This window comes from Pantherophis guttatus, chromosome 2 (assembly GCF_059756535.1).
Source record: "Pantherophis guttatus breed Tessera chromosome 2, ASM5975653v1, whole genome shotgun sequence".
Lineage (NCBI taxonomy): Eukaryota > Metazoa > Chordata > Lepidosauria > Squamata > Colubridae > Pantherophis > Pantherophis guttatus.
In genome coordinates, this window is record NC_142064.1 from 51,314,698 (window position 1) to 51,334,949 (window position 20,252).

Below are 20,252 nucleotides of genomic sequence, written 5' to 3' on the forward strand. Positions count from 1 at the left end.
AATTTCACTTGCAAGTCTGGTTTTGGAGCTGTTTATTATATAATTGTAATGCTTTACTTAATTCATAATGAATTATTTCTTGTATTGTTTTCCATTGTAACTTGAAAACTAAAATTTTATCAGGCCATAAAGTACTGTAGTATTAAATAGGGACACACATGGAAAAATCATCTGAAGAATACTAGTTCTTGTTTCAAGTAATGTTGAATGGAGACTTCAAAGGTTCTGCTATTAAAATGGGATATAATATCAACCAAATCGTTATTATGGTCATAGACAAGCATAGTGAGATGGGGTTTCCTTTTTAGATGAATCTGTGTATATATATGTATCTCTGTGTGTACTTGTTTCATATGAGTTGGATATCTTAACACCAATAAATGCTATGTGGAGATTGATGTTCTTCATTATCTCTTCTAGTCCATCTGCATTTGAAATTCTTCAAGGTTACTGAAAGGACACTTTTAATAATTAATATTAATATGCTACTTTTTTTTGACTGATTGCTACGTTACAAATAATACTTTGTAAATCAAGTCAACAAATCAATTGAAATCACACTTTACGATTACTGTTGTTAAAAATATTTTATTTTTTCCTCTTCTAACAAGAGATCATTATATTCAAAGCTGATGACAACAAACCATATACAGTATTATATTTGGCAAGCAGATCTGCATATAGAGCTGGAAGGACTAAGTTACTGCTCGGAGTATTTATTTGTTTATGCCACAACGTACATAATTTAGTTTTGTTTCACCTAACAATAATGCCTTTGATTCTGAATCCCAAAGTACTGCTAAATAAACTGTAGTAAAATCATATTTCTTTATTTAGGTATCACGATCAACAAGACGTTACTAGCAACTTCCTTGGAGCAATGTGGTTGATTTCAATAACTTTTCTCTCCATTGGGTATGGAGATATGGTACCTAATACTTACTGTGGGAAAGGAGTTTGCTTGCTTACTGGAATAATGGTGAGTGATTCCAGATTTAATTTCTATATGCTTTGTGAGTTTGAATCATTTTCAGAATATCTGCAATGACTTTAAAACAGAAATTATCAACAGAAAACTGGTTAAGCTTTCAAGTGATTCTAAGGTAAAAAAAGATCAAAGGTTACTTGCTAATATGTAACCTAAACTGATATTGTACTAGTTTTGATTACTTTGAGTTGCTAGGTATAAGATTGCTATAAAATATATAATGTTTTATAAATAAACAATATGATATATAAACTATGCTGCATCAAGCAACTAATTCTCTTTGAACTTTATTCTAAACTATGGGCTTATTTTCCTTCTTCCTTGTTTTCCTCTTACATAAATCTCTTAGAGAAAATGGCAAATTAAAACGTATTAGAATTAATATTCTAAGAGAGGTATTAAATGTAGATGTTATATTTTATCTAATTAAAGCAAGTGGCTTTTGATCCTGAAGAGTCTTCTGAGGTCAACATAGGGATTTAATTCCTATTTTTCAAAAAAAAAAATCAGGCCATTCAATTAGCTAGATTGATGGTCATTCTGTAAATCAAGATTCTCAGACATTACGTTTATTATATTAGCTATTACCACCTATGTTGCTTGCTATTGTGTCACTGGGAAATATGTATAACCAATTAATTTCCTTGTATTAATTCATCTGTTATTATTGGGCTTCAAATACTAATACAATACATAAATACTATGCACAGTAACAATGACAAAGGCAAATGCAACCAAGGGAAGGATATGTGGCTATGTGGATATGTGACTGTAATAATAGCATTACATATAATACTGGGCGATATTTCTGTGGCTTGAAACTGGACGTGAGGGGTGGGGAAAGGCAGCTTTAGATAGGACCTTTATTTTATATTCAATTTTTCCTCAGACTGGCATAACTCAAAATGACTTGAATTAAAGGTAGGAATGAAACCAAAAGCTTCACAGACAGAATAAAAACAATTAGAAAATGAAACATAGTTAAACTTCCTTCACAGCTGAAACAAAAATCATGTTGCAGAATGATATGTCATCACATGAGCTGTCAAATTGTCAGAAAATAATCTTTGGGTTGGTATCTACAATCTTCCAGACCAAGTTCAGATGTTGAATGCAACATCTTAATATGTCCTGGGTCAGTTAATTGAATCTGGAAACAAAAAATTGGAGCTGGTATTCAACCTTCTCTGAAGTCCTATTTCAGCTCATTAGGATTCTGTATCACTGCACTATCTGCTAACAGTCCTTGGCAGACAGATAATACGGATACAAAACGTGGACTACCCTTGATAAGCTTTGAGGAATCATCTTCTATTTTTTTTTCTTTGTTTCTTTCTTTGTTTTTCTTATATTCTAAGTCTGCAGGAACAATCTTAAAACAAAATCTTCTTATTTTGTTTAATAGTGCTTATGTAATGCTGCAGCTACAGTAGTAGTCTATATTTTTATTATAATATGCACTACAATATGAAATCATAGATGCCAGTTCTTTATCTGGTATTGGTCTTCATAAACATTGAGTTCTTCCCAAGCACCTAGGATATTGTAAAGATCCAAACACTGTTTTGGCTTTTTGTAAATGACAGATAGAAATTTTGTCAATGCACATATTTTCTAACTGCCATTCAAAATGTTTTGGTATGGCACAGCGTGCCAATAAACACTACTGGTTTCTGCCATTATTTTTCAATTTCAATTTTCAGATCTTGATACTTTATGATCTTCTCCAAATCTTTGTCTTCTATTCTACTATTGCTACATAAATTATCCACACTTTCTTCTTTTCAACCACAGTTATATCTGGTATATTATGAACCAAGACATCATCAGCCTATATTTGGAAATCCCACAATATTTTACTTGCTCCTTCTTTTCACCTCTTATGTTCCCCCAATTGTTTGTTATTGGCACATGATAATTTTTACAAATGTTCCAGTAAATAATTGTGTTATGTTGTTATTTATAATCAGTTTGTGCTATCTTCTTACATGAGCTGAGTGTTGAGAAGAAACAGTGATCTACTGTTTCTTCTGTTTCTTTGCACACTTTGCACTTTGAATCATATAATGATTTTTTTTCCAATTCTGGTCTTGAATGCAATAATTCAGATAGCTTGCTCTTGAACAGCCAAAATTAACCCCTTTTTAAAAAAATGGTCCATTTGTAAGCCATTGCCAGGTTTTCATCCACCCTCATACTTAAATGGAAATTAATCATGTAATGCTTTTCCTTGCGAGCATTTTATTCATGTTTTTATTACCTGATTTAGATACTCATGTTTTGCTTTCTGTATGTTCAGTAAGTTCCAATTTTTAACTTGCAATAATGCATGTTTTGGCTGACTTTTGCATAATCAGCCAATGCATACTGTACTTTTCTACTTTGATACCCTGTTTTCCCGAAAATAAGACATTCCCTGATAATAAGCCCAATCGGGCTTTTGAGCACATGCGCTAAAATAAGCCTCCCCCTGAAAACATTTAAACACAAAGCTGGAAATCAGGCAAGATGGCAAGAGGAGCACCATCTTGTTCCACATGCCCCAAAATAATAAGACCTCCCCGAAAATAAGGCCAAGCGCTTATTTCGGGATTCAAAAAAATATAAGAAAAACAGGGTCTTATTTTCGGGGAAACACAGTAGTTTGTTGGACTTGAAGTAAACCTTTTCATTCAGTTCTTTCAGGCAGGTATAATCAGTATCACTGATACTGATTATATGATATGCATAAGGAATATTCATTAGTGTTTTTTTTTTGTTTTTTTTTATGGTCCAAACACTCCAGTTTAGCTTATGTCCAGTTAATAATTACAGAAACATATCATATCACAGGTACGAGCCAGGTATTGAAGTTTTTGAGGGGTCATTGGCATTCTCTGAGCCTGCTTGTTTCCTTGCAGACATTTCATTACCCAAACTACTATAGGTAACATCATCAGTGCTAGTAAGTACTGGGCTTTGCTCTCAGTTTATATTCTAGCGGCTTGCCCTCTCAGTATTGATGGGAGTGGCTTGGAGGTTCTTTGGTTAGATTGTTTACTGTTAGCTTGTTTGGCAGTTCCTTGATTGGAGTATTGTTTACTTCTTGATTGTTGGTTTGATATTAATCTTGAAATTAATCAGTGCTCATAGATTGCTGGTTGGGAGATGTTTTGGTCTTTCTGTTCCCTTGTTGACTGTTTCTTTTGCACAGTATATAGATATTGGTTATGTCTATGTGTCTACTGATGGGTAATTTGTCAAAGTGGCAGACTTCTAGAAATTCTGAATTTGGCTTGGTCCAACCAAAAAAATTCAAAAATGTTCAAAAATGAATATTTGAAAGGAACGGACAAAGGGTTTGAGAATAAGTTAGAAAACTGCAATTTTGTCCCCAGGGAAACTGCAAAACAGTTCTGGCTCATTAAGTAGTTTTGAACTACTTAGCTCTGCCTAATTCATACACAGTGCAGTGGGTCAGGTCTGCTTTAGGAAGAGTGGTGTGTTCATAAAGGAAAACAAAATACTCCCTAGGACCGTGATGGCGAACCTATGGCACACGTGCCACAGGTGGCACACGGAGCCATATTGGTGAGCACACAAGCTCAGTTCCAGCATGCATGCGTGTGCCGGCCAGCTGATTTTCGGCCTTCTGGGCCCACTGGAAGTCAGCAAATGGGCTGAGGGCCCCCGGGGGTTGGGAAAGGCCGTTTTCACCCTCCCCAGACTCCTAGAAAGGCTCTGGAGCCTGGAGAGAGAAAAAACGGGCCTACCGGGCCCACTGGGCCATCGCGTGCCAAAAGCGGGGGAGTGTGGGGGGTTGTGCGCACATGCGCGAAGGGGCAGGGCGCATAGAATTATGGGTGGGCACATACACGCACAACCCCCCTTGCGCTCCACCTGCTTTTGGCACGCAATGGCAAAAAGGTAAGCCATCACTGCCCTAGGAGTATTCCTGATTCCTCTTAAAACAGAATTTTTAAATCAAAAACAGAATGGGATTAAGCAAGACAAGAATTTAACACCAAATCCCAAAATGCACTTTAAAAAAATAAGTAAAAACAGACAGATTCCTTGTGTGTCCAATCACACTTGGCCAATAAAGAATTTTCTAGTTTAATATCATTCAACTTTGTATAACAGCAGGAGAGGCTGAACTGGTGCCTGGGCATTTTGCTTGATGCACAGTTATCTGTCCAATGTGATCTCATGACAGCTTCTTAAATCAGTCATCTGAACCAGAGTCTTTCTGATTTAGATCCAGTCTATTACATCCCAGTTCTTATCAAGCTCTAATTTCACTGGAGCTCTATCACAATTGGATAAAAATGTATGCAGTAGGACATTTGGAATTGCCCAATGTCAATAAGAAAGGACATTTGTTTCATGAAGAAAGAACAGCTGTGTTAACATTGCAGTTAGTCCTGCCATAATGGAAAATGAAAGAGAGCAGAGTCTGTACAAAGCATTGGCAGAGTTACTGAAAAGAGACACGATTTGTTAAAAATATTTTTTTCTGCGTTATTCACAGTCTAGAGGAACTAAACAAATAGAAGAAACTTTTCTGGGCAGTGCAGATTTAGGTACCATTGGTTTGTTCATGGTTCAAATTTTATTTGGAAGTCATAAATGCAATACCTCCCTGCTATTTATTAAAGGAACCCAAACTTCTTTCAGGCTTCTACATGAACTTGAAGAAAGGTATTGCTGCTTTAAGGAATTAACTCATTAAAATGAACATTACTCTTAAAGCAGAGGCATCTTTTTTCCAGATTTACAGAAAAACCTGAAAAAGGGGGCTACTTTAATGAACAGCAGAGAGCTGCTGTGCTGATATGATGTCTGAAGCATTTCTTTTGAAGGATGTTCAAAGCATGTGTAGTCCTAATTGGAAAGAAGGATGGCTTCTAAAATATAATAGCCTTAAATAAATTTAACACGTTTCTATATAATTAAGTTATTAATAGTTTAAATGTCACGATAATACAAAATGTCATTTCCATATAATGAGACCCAATGTCTTTGATGATCAGATCCTAAATAGCTATTTCAAGTTTCTCTTGTTTGAGACTTTCCAAAATCCTACAGTTCACATTTAGGAATAGACTCATCCTGATCATTATTGTGCTCATAGAATAATTTAAAATAGAACGTACAAGACCAAATTATCCCTGGTAGACAAAAGTAACAATGCATGTGATTTGCATATTAAAGTTCATAGTAAGAATCTTTTCTCTTCTGATCATCTCAGCTAAGGCACTCACAGGAAAATACCCGGTGTGGAAATGTCCTGTGTCATGTTTGTGGTTATAGCATGTCTATTGATGTCCTTTGCTCAGGCTTTCTTAAAAGTAGCTGCAAAGTTAAAGAAGAAAAATTAACTCTATTCAAACAGGTCTGACATAAGAAGGTATGATTTATATTGCCAAAGAGTTTACTATTGTTTTCTTCATAGATATATATGATCACTTACTGCCCTATGAAGAATATCCATGGTTCCATACGAAACAAAAATAGCCAGAAGATTACTTTCAAATGTTGACTTGCAAAATACTGTAGCATGGAAAGTCTTAAAGTTTCTGAGGCATCCTAAGCTAGCTAAATGATTGTAAGTTGAAACCTAGGGCAGCATTTAAGTGATTTAAACCAAGATCTTCACTGTGGCAACACTAGGATTATATAGCTCTTCATTTCAAAGAGTGATGACATTTTAGACCTAAATAAGCAAGACTGGTACTAAAATATAATGAGTTTTTCCAAAAAAGAAGAAGAAATTGCTCATATTTCTTTAAAAGAGATATAAATCATATGAGAATCATTGCTATTAGAAAATCTTGAATAATTAAAGAAAATTTTAAAAGGATTAATGCAACTGCAATATTTTCTCACTCCTTGCCCCCCAATAAGAGTGACTAGGAAATTATCAACACAGGCCATGTTCCTTCCTATAATTAAATAAATGTATGAAATATGCTCATTACTTTTTTATAGACTGTACATGCCATTCGTATAATGACACAATCTTCTGATCCTGTGTTTCAAGGCAAGGTAGTGAAAAGATAAAACTTTGAAAATACATTATATAGTATATTCCCTTTATCTCTATTTTGGAAGAAACTTTACTTTTTTTAGCCATCTGCATGATCTACCTATAGTTAAATGAAAACTAATGATTGGTGTTTTTATTGAACAAATATTTTCTTTTAAAATTTTAGCTTTGTTTCCTATCATATAATTTTAAGCTTCTTGGAGCAAATGAATTATATACGCTTCAATAAATACATAAGATTTCATAAGCTTTTTTAATTTAGCTTTAAAGACACTGAAGATTGAACTGAAGTCGTCTTCTGAGCTTGGACGGTTAAGAATATTTTTTTAAAAAAAATTGATTTATATGCCGTCCTTCTCCGGAGACTCAGGGCGGCTTACAGTGAGTTAAGCAATAGCTTTCATACTTTTGTATATTTTATACAAAGTCAGCTTATTGCCCCCACAAACTGCGTCCTCAATTTACCTACCTTAGAAAGGATGGAAGGCTGAGTCAACCTTGAGCCTGGCAAGATTTGAATTTACTTTAATTGTAGATAGCTGGTGTTAAATTACAGTGCCTTATCTGCAGAGCTATCCAGGCTCTATTCCTATAACAGATACTGTCCATTTGTACAGACTGATTTTTAGGCATCATATAAGCTTCTATCTTGAGAATTTATTTCCTCCTGCAGTAGTCCTTATCTTTTACAGAACAAATTCCTCACATAGCTCAAAGAACCTCTAACATGCAGATATGTTATTGACAAAATGATTTAAGCTGACTTAAAGCTACTTAAAGCAGTGGAAACATCAAAAAAGGCAAACGTAACTGAACAGAAACAGGATAGGAAGATCAAAGCAACAGTGATAAAGGATCTCTCTGTGCTTGGTCCTCAGTTTCGATTTCAAAGGAGAAAAAGGCAGTTTATATGATTCAATTCTTTTTATTAAATGTATTACAGCTAGGTTGAAACCTCAGGGATGAGAATTCAGGGAGAGTCTTTTCTTTATTAGGTGAGAATATATCAGCAGCAGATGTCAAAAATACAATATTTTCTGTACCTTTCGATAACATCCTCCTCAAAGTTGAATTTTTCTTCAGTATTTCAATAACAGCTTCATATGGAGATTCTTATCTGAGATAAAACTCTTGCTTCTTATTATGAATTACCTGGTCAGTTGGCCATCCTCCTAGTGATCTTGAAACAAACGGAATACCTGTTCAAATTCTTATAGGCTTTCCATTTTATAGTATAAAAAGCAACAGGAAGACTGTTGTGCATTTTTGGTGACAACTAAATTTCCCATCACTGTCTGCAAAAAGGACCTACTTTCTGCCTCATTGGATCCCTAGGGCAATGAGCAAGAAATGGAGCAACTACATACAGCTCTAGCAAGATAAGTATCCCAGATACATAAATGAAGAAATGAAAATGATCTCTTATTTTGCTGTCCAGATAGATTTTGTTTGTTTGTTCCTTTTGCTTAATGTGAAGTAGAAGGCAATTGACAAATGTATATTTTTGATGTTAACCAATTTATCAATTTTTACTCACTACTTGTGAAAATATCAATGAAAGATAAGAATATCAGTTATAAAATTCAGAAGACCAGAGATCTAACAGTTGTTGCAAATCATTTACATTCTCAATCACACAATCAAATATCTAAAACAATATTAACAGTCATGGAATAGGTACTAATGTAACTATTACATTAACTAATTAGCTATTGTGTAACTTAGGGAAAGATGCAGTATGTAATTAAGCATCTTAATTAAATTAAATATGAATACTTTAAAATAAAACGATCATAATGAAACTAAAATCATTTAAATGACTTTCCATTGTGAAAACCCACACTGATTTCCATTGAAACTGTGGGGAATATATAACAGAGGAGACAGATTTATTCACCTACATATCTACATTCATTCACACACATACTCATACATGGACTTCAGAGCACCAAGCGAACTTCCCAAAATTTGGAGTTCTAGCATTTAGGGGCAGCCACTAGAAAGGCACTTTCTCTTTTCCCAAACAAGTAAATCTTTTCCCCTTTGAAAGAAAAGGGCTCTTTCCCAACATCTTAGATAACAGGAAGGCCAATATGGAAAGAGATAATACCTAAATGTGTTCTGCTGTCAAAGAAATTTTCAGAACTTGTCTCTTCTGCATATTTTAACTTATTTAATTATAGTTCACAATATGTAGGAGATGACCAAGCTGAGCCCAAGGGAGGGGTCAAGCTTGTCATCAGTCTCGAGTCCCTAGGAACCCACAAGAGATCTACAGTAAGTCCAGCCCTCTTTGAATTCCATTGACTCTTGTTTGCTGCCATTTACTTTGACTGTCAGTAGTTCAGGTACTTGTGGAACGTGTTAGCATGCAATAAACCTGTATTTGAACTGCCTTACCTCCTGATTTCTTACATTTGACACAATGTGGCATTTTTAAAAATTGATAAATAAAATGGTGCTATCATTTTTTTAAGATAATTGAATGAGATAAATTGTACAAATATATGTTACAGGTAACTAATATTATGTAGAAATGAAATTATAGTTATTTGGAATCACCAAATAAATGGGTTGAATAAATGTAGCAAACTTTCTGCACTGGAATTATATTTCATACATCTGTGAATATACCTAGACTGTCAGATTAACAAAATGGAAAAATCCAGATAAATTATAACTACTATATATGGTATATAGAAGGTTTATATAATTTTGTTTGTTTGTTTTTTTAAGTTTTTTATTTTTTATTTATTTTTTACACACATATCAAGGTTATATAATTTTGACAAACATGTAGAAATGTTTCAATCCATTAGAGCCTTGGTCGTGCAGCGGACTAAGTGCTGTTATGTAGCACTTAGCAGCCAGCTGCCTGCAATTAGTGCGAGTTCAAATCTCACCAGGCTCAAGGTTGACTCAGCCTTCCATCCTTCGAGGTAGGTAAATTGAGGACCCGGATTGTGGGGGCAATAAGCTGACTTTGTAGAAACACTGCTTATGGGGGGCCAAAAGCCCTAATAAGCAGTTTTTTTACAAAAAAATGAAGGCTATTGCTATAAGTGCATTGTAAGCCGCCCTGAGTCTTCAGAGAAGGGCGGCATATAAATTGAACTAATAAAATAATAAATAAAATAAATTAATTCCTGTGGATCTACAGGTATTACAAAGCTCACAGACAAATCAAATCAAATCAAAATGTTTTTTCCAATCCATTATCATTTTGACCATAAATGCTAAACAAATTTCTCTAGTTGAATGACAAGTGGTGTAATGTGTATAATGCCCCAGTCTCTGGGCATGCATGTATGTCTTTTTCACAAATCCAATTACAACTGTGGGAACAGCTTGTAATATTGCTGATCACATTTGTTTCCCTATGTGTTATTGTTTTCAGTATTCGTAAGTGTGTGTTATGTATTGTAAACTGGCACTCTATCTCAACTAGCTAGACAATAGATATGTCCATTTGGTATTGGAGATGTCAGGTATTGTCCTGCTTTTTGTTTCTCCAAATATTGTATAGATTTGTTCAAAATCTGAATGCATATAAATGCTAAATTTTTTTCTGAAAAGAGGCAGAAACCTGAAAGTAGTTGAATTAGTCTATGCTTTGCATAAATTTGGAAACTTCTAATGGGGATTAAAGGATACGGGAGACTTTAAAAGAATCCTTTCAAAGAAAATCTCATTCATACATTAGGAAGCCTTAGTCAAAGTTTGAGTTAGGGTTAGTTTGTTATAAGCCAAATGTAGGCATATAGGAAGAAGAAGGCTTTCATTTGATCTATTGGATTTATAATATTTGATCCACAATTGATTTAAAGTATGAAGTTTAGGCTTATCTAGATTCTCTAAATTCTCTTTATGTAAGATGCTGAGAACATCCTTGAGAAGAAAAATTTCACATTCACACTTTGCTAGTTGTCTAAAATTGTGGAAACCTTTTGGGAAAAGTATATTTTTGAGGTTTGATGGCTAATAACACCACATTTTTGGAGAGTTTCAGGATAATCATATTTCACTGCTGGAATGGCCTGGGAATAGCCCAGACCTTAACCCAATTGAAAATCTATGGCGCCGACTAAAGAACCTTGCTAGTCAGAAGCGATCCAGCACTAAACTCAGTTAATAGAAGCAATCATTCAATCTTGGTTTCGCATTATAACAGCTGCAGAAATAAAAAAAAACTTGGTTTACTCCATGGGAAGAAATTGTAAGGCCATAATTCATGCTAAAGGTTACCCAACTAAGTATTAACTGACATGATAATTTTTGTATATCTCGTTTTTTCTACGTGTTTCTACTTTTCTTCTTTATATTGTAACTGCTATTCTAATAGCAAATCCTTCATAAAAGTCATTGCATTACATTCTTGATTAAATTATGTTTCCATTGATATATAATTTTATGGTACTACTCCAAAAAAAAAAGTGGTGTTATTAACTAGTTTTAGAAAATACACTTTTCCCAAACGGGGTTCCACAATTTTGACCACTACTGAAGCTGGGAGGAGAGCGGGGGAAGGAGAAGTGACTGTAGCTACTTTTTAAATTTTCCTCTGACTTTCTCCATTGACAGACTAATAGTAAAGGAGACCAGAAGAAATTTATAAATGAGTGCATTTAGTACAAATGCATTTTTACTGTTATTAAAAATCACATAAATAAGAAATTATTTTATGGAGGCAGATATGCCAAATATTCATTAAAATATAAATTCCAGCCCCAAAACGATGTATGCTATCCCTGTAAATGATCATAAATTGAATGCCAGATTACTCTCATAGATCATACAAGGACAGATTGCAAAGTATTTCACATTACATGGGTTATTTAGATTTAAGTTAAGACTTGTATTAAAGTAAAAAGATAAAGTTTAAGCAAGCATTGCTTTTATTGCATTTGTTCCTAAAACGATTGCACTTATTCTGTTAAGACACAGTGATAATATATTATTGATTGTTTCAATTATATTCATTATTGGTGTAGTATAAATGCTAATGGTCTTTTGAACCTGAGAAGAACTTATTTTACCATCCATATCTATTTCATAAAGTGGCTAATGTTTAAAAAGGCATCAATTAGTTTTGTATGTTTTATCTCAAATGCCAAATCCATACACAAGTACCAAATTCTTCCAGAATCTTCATTCTCAGACTACATTTTTTTCTATGGGGCCTATTAAGTCCCAAGTTTCTTTCTACCTCAATAAAATATTTACAATTCCCAAGATTTAATTTGGAAATCTAGGCTGAAGGTAACTGAAGCCTTAGGAAGAAAGCAATAGTTTCCGTTCTTTGTTTTCTCATTTCCTCTTATTATGGCTAGGAAGAAAAGCATAAATATTTAACAATTCTCTGCTGTTCCATTCTCCACTGTGGAAAAACTCTGTGAAGAGGACAAAAGAACGGCTAAGGAAAAGTTATAATTACAAATCCAGACCATGACTTCTAGCACAGAAACCTGGTTAACATTATATAACTGAACTGAATTGACTGCATTATCCAAGTTAATAGCTGAACTGATCCCCTTCCTCTTTTTGGGGGGGGGAGGGGGTCAATTCTGTTTTTCTTAATTCTGTTTTCTTTTATTGCTGTTCCCAGGGTGCTGGTTGCACTGCACTAGTGGTAGCTGTGGTAGCAAGAAAACTAGAACTTACCAAAGCTGAAAAACATGTACATAATTTCATGATGGATACCCAGCTAACTAAAAGAGTAAGTTATAATATAAACAATTTTTGTATATTTTTATAACAACATCTTGTTTAATTCTGTTCTCTGATCAGGATACTTCTAAAAACTGGATTTGGAACGTTGAATATTCAGTTTCTAAATTTTGAAGCACCATATCAATTTTAAGTACAGGACCCAATGTCATGTGAGCAAAAACTGCACAAAGAGAAAACATTCTGTTCCTTTATTTTCCCATCTTCTTTCTCCTCCCCCCCTCCTCCCCACAGCTTTCTGGTGAAAATTACTACTGAATGCATTTTACAGTTTAAAAGAATGTTAAAGAAGAGCACATATTGGAAAATACGAATCACAAAATCATAAATGATAGTGTGCATAAGGAAAGGAATGGAAGACATTCCTAACTCCTTGCTCCATTCTGCTGATGTGAATCATTACAACTGCTCTGTGTATTTGGTCCAGTTTGGAAGTCTCGGAACATAATCCAAAGATAAGCATAAGATGTGTGTGTGTGCGCGCACGCACCAGCTAAAAAATAATTTAAATTGCAGTACATGTATTGAATCTATTTATATGTAGCAAGTACATAGTGTTATGTCTGAAATGTACTTTCTGTTTGCAGATAATATTAAATATACTTTTAAATGAAAGTGTTTGGAAACAGAAGTTACTGTTTTACTCTTCAACATTCCAACTTTTAATTATAATCAGTTCTCTAGAAATATATGTAAAGCATGTTCCAAACCTTTAACTTTGTTTCATCTTTTTTTTCCCCATGGAGAGAAAACACTCCATGGCAACACAAAATAAAAGAGAAATTCCTTCATATGGAGAATACGGCAGTAGGCCAACGTGTTCATCACACAGGGGAGTCTGCAGAGTATGGTTTTTAAAAAAGGCCACAATGGTGCAATTGAAGGTCCACTCATATTTGTATGTGTGGGACACATAAAAAAGAAGCATCATGGCCGCCATCTTGACTTTTCTTATCCTTACATCTTTGCATGTATCGAACAACAAGGTGATGGCAACAGGTATTTGTTCCTTGAAGAACCAATCAAAGGATAGTTGTTATCATCCCATGAGCTATCTAAAACACTTTTCCTCAGGAGCATTTTCTCCTGTAAATGTTTATGATAGAAAATATGTTCATATGTTCCTTGGAAGGGACATAATTTGAATTCAGACATCCTGATGTGTGTTTTATTTTGTTTTTGTTAAATAGGTGAAAAATGCAGCTGCCAATGTACTCAGGGAAACATGGTTAATTTATAAAAACACCAAGCTAGTAAAAAAGATAGACCACGCAAAAGTAAGAAAACATCAGCGCAAATTCTTGCAAGCTATTCACCAGTAAGTACTCTTTGATTTGTTTGTTTTGCCCTTGCGAGTCTGTTGTGATAATCCCATAGGTTTGGCTTCCAGACAACTGCCTCAAATTTGACTTTCTATTTATTCCATTTAATATTCCATAATGTTCCTTATATGGTACTGCATCAGATACTGAGCATATTTGCATATTTAATGGAGCTTCCTTCTATTTTCCTCCTGTTTCACTCCTTAATAGGCCCTAAATCTGCTCCAGAGGATCCTGTCCTTTGAAACAGATTTTGGGCCGGCTGGGTAGAATAGAAGAGAGAATGGGGAGGGGTGATAGGTTGGATGATACGTTGGCAGATTCCTTTTTCCAACAGAATGGCATGAATAAATATACTCTTTATCTCAGGAAGAAAGTTATTTCTTTCTGAATATGCATTTCTGTTGAAAGGAAACAAAAGCAAAAAGAAGCCTGCTCCAAAATTCTGCAGATGGATATGTATTCATATAAACAGCCAAATCTACACAAGAATTATGCCCATAGCTCTAAAACCAAAGATAACAAAGGCATGGCATGAATATTTGTGGTGGTGGGAGATGGGAAAATGAATAGAAATAAAAATGTTGCATGCAGCCATATCCATCCCCTTTACCTGAAACTTTTCAATATGAATTATTTTGATTGTTTAAAAGCAAATGCATTTCATATATATGACTGTTTAGAGTACAAACTGTGCTAGTACATTAGATGACAGATAAGAATTTCTGGACGATCATCTTATCATTTAATGGGTTAAATAGTGTTAAAATTGAATAAATAATATTGGTATTAACCTTTAGGATAATATGATCAAATCAAAATATTTTAATTACAGCCATTAAAGGTTTTGGCAAAATGCCAATTGCATTTTATGTGTTAAAGCTGTGATGATTTGGAATGGTAAACTTATTTAAAAAGTAATATTGCTAAAATAAGATTTATATTTGGTAAAAAAGAAAAAAGAAACTTGTTGGTTCCACTTTAACATAGAAAATGTAAGAACAAACCATGATTTTGAGGTGGAAACTTTGGGAACTGTATGCTCTTTGCAAATAAAATAAAAGCAATACATGTTCCACGTTATATTTCTGTCTTATGTACATTTTTGAGAAATAGTCCTTTGCTGTTTTCTCAGAAAAGGGAGTCACCAAAATCTTGGTAAGCAGAAAGTGCTGTGCTGTCATGTTTCTATGACAGTTACACAAAAAAAATGTTTTAAATAATCTTAAATACATCCATATCTGGATTTCGAATCCTAATGTTAACTATGATTTGCTGAAACAAGACATTATACAACTGTGATTTCAAAGTGACTCATCTCAATAGATCATATTAATATTATTAATAAATTGGGCGTCATTAAAAGTTGTTAAGCAAAAATGAAAGCAAAAGTTTCCAGTCTCTTCATCATGGCTGTGAAGACCATGAAGCTCACTGTAATATATAAAGTTAATTTACAGTTTAGCATAAGTTTAAATAATTCCAATAAACAGTAAACATTTGTTTTCTTCTTTTTTTTTCCTTTCACTGCATCTAGAGTAAAAAGGGAAATGGGACATCTGTACAATGAACATTTTGATCATGGCTCTCACTATGGCAGGGGTGAATTTAGTCACATATATTATATGCCAGAGTGAAGGAGAGATAGATTTTGTAAATGTCTTTTTTTTTCTTGTGCTATTGATTTGACCATATTAAATAGCTGTAATAGTATTTCCGTTTCAGCCTCAGTAGAGTAGAAGAGGCTGAATTAAATCAATGGCTATATAATATGTTCAAGCAAAATTCAATATCTACAAATATTTATGTGGTTTAGCAAACCTGAGGTTCAACAATGCTGTATATAGAAAAGGGCATGATAATATAAAATGAAATATGCTTTCAAAAATATGTTTATATGAAATTTTCATTCCTTTATTTTTTACTTTAAAAGTATAGTCTAGAAAAAATTAGAATTTGTTGCATTTTCTTCAGGTACTTTGGAAGGCAAGAACTGGATATGAGAATTGCAAAACATATCTGAGTTCAGATCACATTTCATAGTAGTGTTATATAGTCGTGCATGCTTGGAATTAAGTTGACCATATTTACAACTAGATGTAATCTCTAGAGAGAACTAGCAGATGATCAGTCTGTGTATCATTACATTTAATGCTAGTTGAATTCACAGCAATGATTTGACCCCTAAACAGAACAGGATGGCAATTAATTGCAACACATTTTTTCTACGAGAATGTAATTTTTAAAATTTATTTTTTAAACTTACCATGCTACTGCTAGTTCATATTTCAAGAAAGATGTTTGAGCCTCCCTCCTGAAATAAAACTATATTCTAAAAGCTTTGCTCCATTAATTTCAAAACTGCTGCATAAGGTTATGCTTCTTCTGCTATTGAGTAGGAAATAATTTAGAACCATTTTTATAATCTTCCTTTCTTATGCAGAGTTCTGCATTTCTTGGCCTTTCAATGATGCCTGTGTGGCATTACTAAATCCTACCACATGTTAGGAAATAATCTGCTTCTTCCTCTGAAGTTATCCCCTGCATTCTCATATTATTGGCCCTCTCTTTTGGACTTTGATGCAATTGTTTAAAAAAAAATATTTAATTTGATGATGACATATCCCAAACATACAACCTTCCCAATCTTTCAGCGAATGATGGGGAGGGGGTAGGAATCATTGCTCTGCATCTACTTTAGAAAAAACACACTTTAGCATCTCTTATGCCCTTTGTCTTTCATTTGAAGAGCTTAACTCCTTGCTATATCCCTGACTTTCATATCATGGTGGCAAACTGCAGAAAGTGAGACAAACCAACGGTGGGTGACTTGAGTTGTATGTATACTCTACTGCAGGGTTCTCTAACCTTGGCAACTTTACAACTTGTGGACTTCAACTCCCAGAATTCCTCAACCAGCATGCGCTGGCTGAGGAATTCTGGGAGTTGAAGTCTACAAGTCATAAAGTTGCCAAGTTGGAGAACCCTACTCTACTAGGAACCGCTTTTAATTGCTTTCCATATGCCCCTCTTCTGAAATATTCCACCAATTCTTCCATCTTTCTTTCCTACCAGGAAAATTCTGGTCAAGAAAACAAAGGCTGAATTTGCCGTCTTCTTTTGGTGGTAGCAAATGAAGTACCCTTTTGTTAGGAAAAGGAGGGAAGATCAAACTTCCATCACACAGATGTACAAAGCATATTGCTATTTTATGGTGATCTATTTTCCCATTGATAAAAGTCATGCTGGGAAGGGAAGTTAAGCTTTTATGTTACCCCTGTATTACTTTGTATATGTATAGCAAGGAATGTGAATAGATATCAATTAATTCAGTTGTGGTGAACTGGGGGTGTAGAGGGTGTAATGATTCAACAATGTTATCGTACATCTGAGTTGGGCACAGATTTCATTAGGCACGGACCCCCTGGCACCATAGGGAATATGTGAGAAGTACAAGCTATACAGATCCGATTGCATCCACTTGAACACCATCCCTTGTACTGATTTGTTTTAGAAAATGTTACAGTTTCTTTTCTTTGTTTTGTCTTTTATTTCAACAATGAAAATAGAGCTCGGAAGTAAGTTGTGTGAGCTGTTCCTTTAAAATTTGCAGAATTTACCTCTGTCTGCATGCAACAAATGGATACTTTATTTGTGAATTTCTATAGTCTGGTTGCTACTGTGGAACTGCAATCCAAAGTCATGAATTTTTTCTGTGATAAGTGAAGTTCAGAAGGGATGAATCAGAGTATCAATATTTCATAATTTACAGAGAAAGATCCGACTAGTTTCATTTTTAATCTGACTGTTGCAGCTAAGAAAATAATAGCGTAAAAAGGTTTTCCTCTCACAAGTTATGTAAGGCTAAGAACCTGAAAGATAGAAATACTCTCTTAGTAACACACATTTGTGAGGAAAAAAATTGGAACAGATTTTATACTTTTTCATACTTGTCCCATATGTCATATGAGGAAGGAAGGAGTATAAATTCTAAATTAATAACTGGCCTTTTTGTTTTCAAAAATAACTGGCAACCTAGTTTTAATATACTTCTGAATGGTTGTACAGACAAATCAACATGCCTAAAGATATATTCAAGTTGTGTTTATTTAACTGGCACTCTTGTTTTATTTCCTTTTTTGGTTTATGTTTACAACCACACAGGACCTTGTTAGATGTTTGTTCATAGATTCTTCCTCTTCCTGATATTATGAGGTTCAGCCTTTTCTTCTGACAGTAATGATGGGTTTGTGCAATTATAGCCATATTTTCATCTTCATTTCAAGCAGGCCTTTTAAAGGGAATTAGGAATCTTATGAATTCTGGGCATGTGAATTAGCCAGATTTCATTCTGAAGAAATAAAAGATGACCAAAAATTCCATAGGTATCTATCGGGAAAGGCTATATGATAAGATAAAGATTTAAGATAAATTGATTAAAATATGTAAATAAAAGCATTCCAAATTATGTAAAGAAGACAATTCTGGTGGAGTTGACGGAAATGACTTTGAAAAAAAGAACAGAGTAAAATTTCTATCCATCTGAGGTTACTGGTATTTCTTTAATGAGATATAGATTTACAGATATAAAAACATAGAGCACAGAACAGTGACAAATGAGAACTATATTATGGACTGAATAACTTCCTCATGCAGTTATCAGTAGTGGGCTATGTATTTAGACCAGTGAATTGTAGGTTTTTGCACAGATGCCTTTATTGCCAGTGCAACCCAGTGGTGATATATGGCCACCTAGAAAATAATCCTCTAAGCAATTCTTTGTGGCTATTGATTTCCAACATAAAGAATGTCCTTACCTGCAGGATTTCCATATTGGCTTTGGTATAGATAACAGTTCCTGGTGCACAAAAGAAACTACATATAAAACTGCTTCCACTGATTGAATTAAAGAATGCTGTGCGAATAAGGAAATTTGGGGGTAGGGGGAATTGCAGTAAAAAACAGTGTGGGTGGAGGAGGGAACCACAAAATAGTTATTTCTGTCTTCCCCCCTTTTGAATTATGAGGACAAAAGAGCTGCCAGTGTCTGTCAATCTCAAATCAGCCTCTTTGGGGCGTAAACTCTGAGCACAAACTTTTGTATTACAATGCAGCATAATATACCCTGTTTTTCCTTTCTTACCATGTTCAGTTAATTAGCATGAATGGAATGACTTAGGCATCAAGGGAAGGATATACCCAGGGGTCTCTTTTACAGTATACCCATCTGATCTGCCTAAATGTTCCAGCTCAATCACTGACAGATAAACAGGCTAACTAAACCAATTAAAAATTTTATCCGTGTAGATTTTTTCTAAAGTACTTAGGTCATCCACAGCAACAAGGACAATAATAACATATTAACATAATATGTTATTAATAATATAATAATGACTAACATATTAATCATTTAGCTGCTGGTCAGATAAAAGTTTTTACATATTGAAAAGGAACTCACTTATCACTGTGTTTTCATCAGGTTCAAACACCTCCTAACCAAATCCATTTCAGACTGAAGAGGGCTTTTACCTGTATCTAATCATGTAGGCATAAGGAAGAAGTATAATTACTTAAGGTAACAATGAGGAGATTACTCATTACTTCCTATGGCTACTTGCTAGGATACAGGAGCTTTAAGGAATGTTTTGGCTTTCTTTCATATACTATGGATAAATCCTTACTTCCCTCTTTGAATTCAGCGTTAACCATGGCAATTAGTAGTTTCGGGGACATCACATTTTCTTGCTCTCTCTTTCTTTTTTGCGGTGTTAAGGAAGCATGCTCTTCATTGTACCCAGACATATAACCAGTTATGACTGTACACAAAGTATTCAAGACATTGTCCATGCAGTTATTTGTTTAGATGCATGCCATATACAGGTTTTATGAGCTTTCAGACGAGAGATATCTGACTTGGATTTCTATCTTTTAGATTAAGAAGTGTTAAAATGGAACAAAGGAAACTGAATGATCAGGCAAACACTCTGGTGGACTTGGCGAAGGTTGGTACAATGTTATAAATGAACAGTATGTTTTCATACTTTTGTCGATCCACTTTAATTCATTTCTGAGCTTTGAGATTCAGTATAAATTGATTCAATATATAATTAGAAAACTTGAGAGACAGAGTGATATAGTGATTAAGGAGTTGAACTGGCATTGGGAAGACCCTGCTTCTAGTTCACTA

The 20,252-nt window shown here is 34.3% G+C and overlaps 1 protein-coding gene across 2 annotated transcripts in view; it reads left to right on the forward strand.

Annotated features, from left to right (window-relative positions):
• The window catches only part of KCNN2 (potassium calcium-activated channel subfamily N member 2), an 84,555-nt gene that overhangs the window by 60,520 nt on the left and 3,783 nt on the right, over nt 1–20,252 (forward strand). For both annotated transcript variants that reach the window (XM_034432780.3, XM_034432782.3), the window contains 4 exons: nt 838–979; nt 12,622–12,732; nt 13,934–14,061; nt 19,998–20,067. In XM_034432780.3, coding sequence (XP_034288671.2) covers nt 838–979; nt 12,622–12,732; nt 13,934–14,061; nt 19,998–20,067 — 451 coding nt within the window. The remainder of the gene's footprint in view (nt 1–837; nt 980–12,621; nt 12,733–13,933; nt 14,062–19,997; nt 20,068–20,252) is intronic.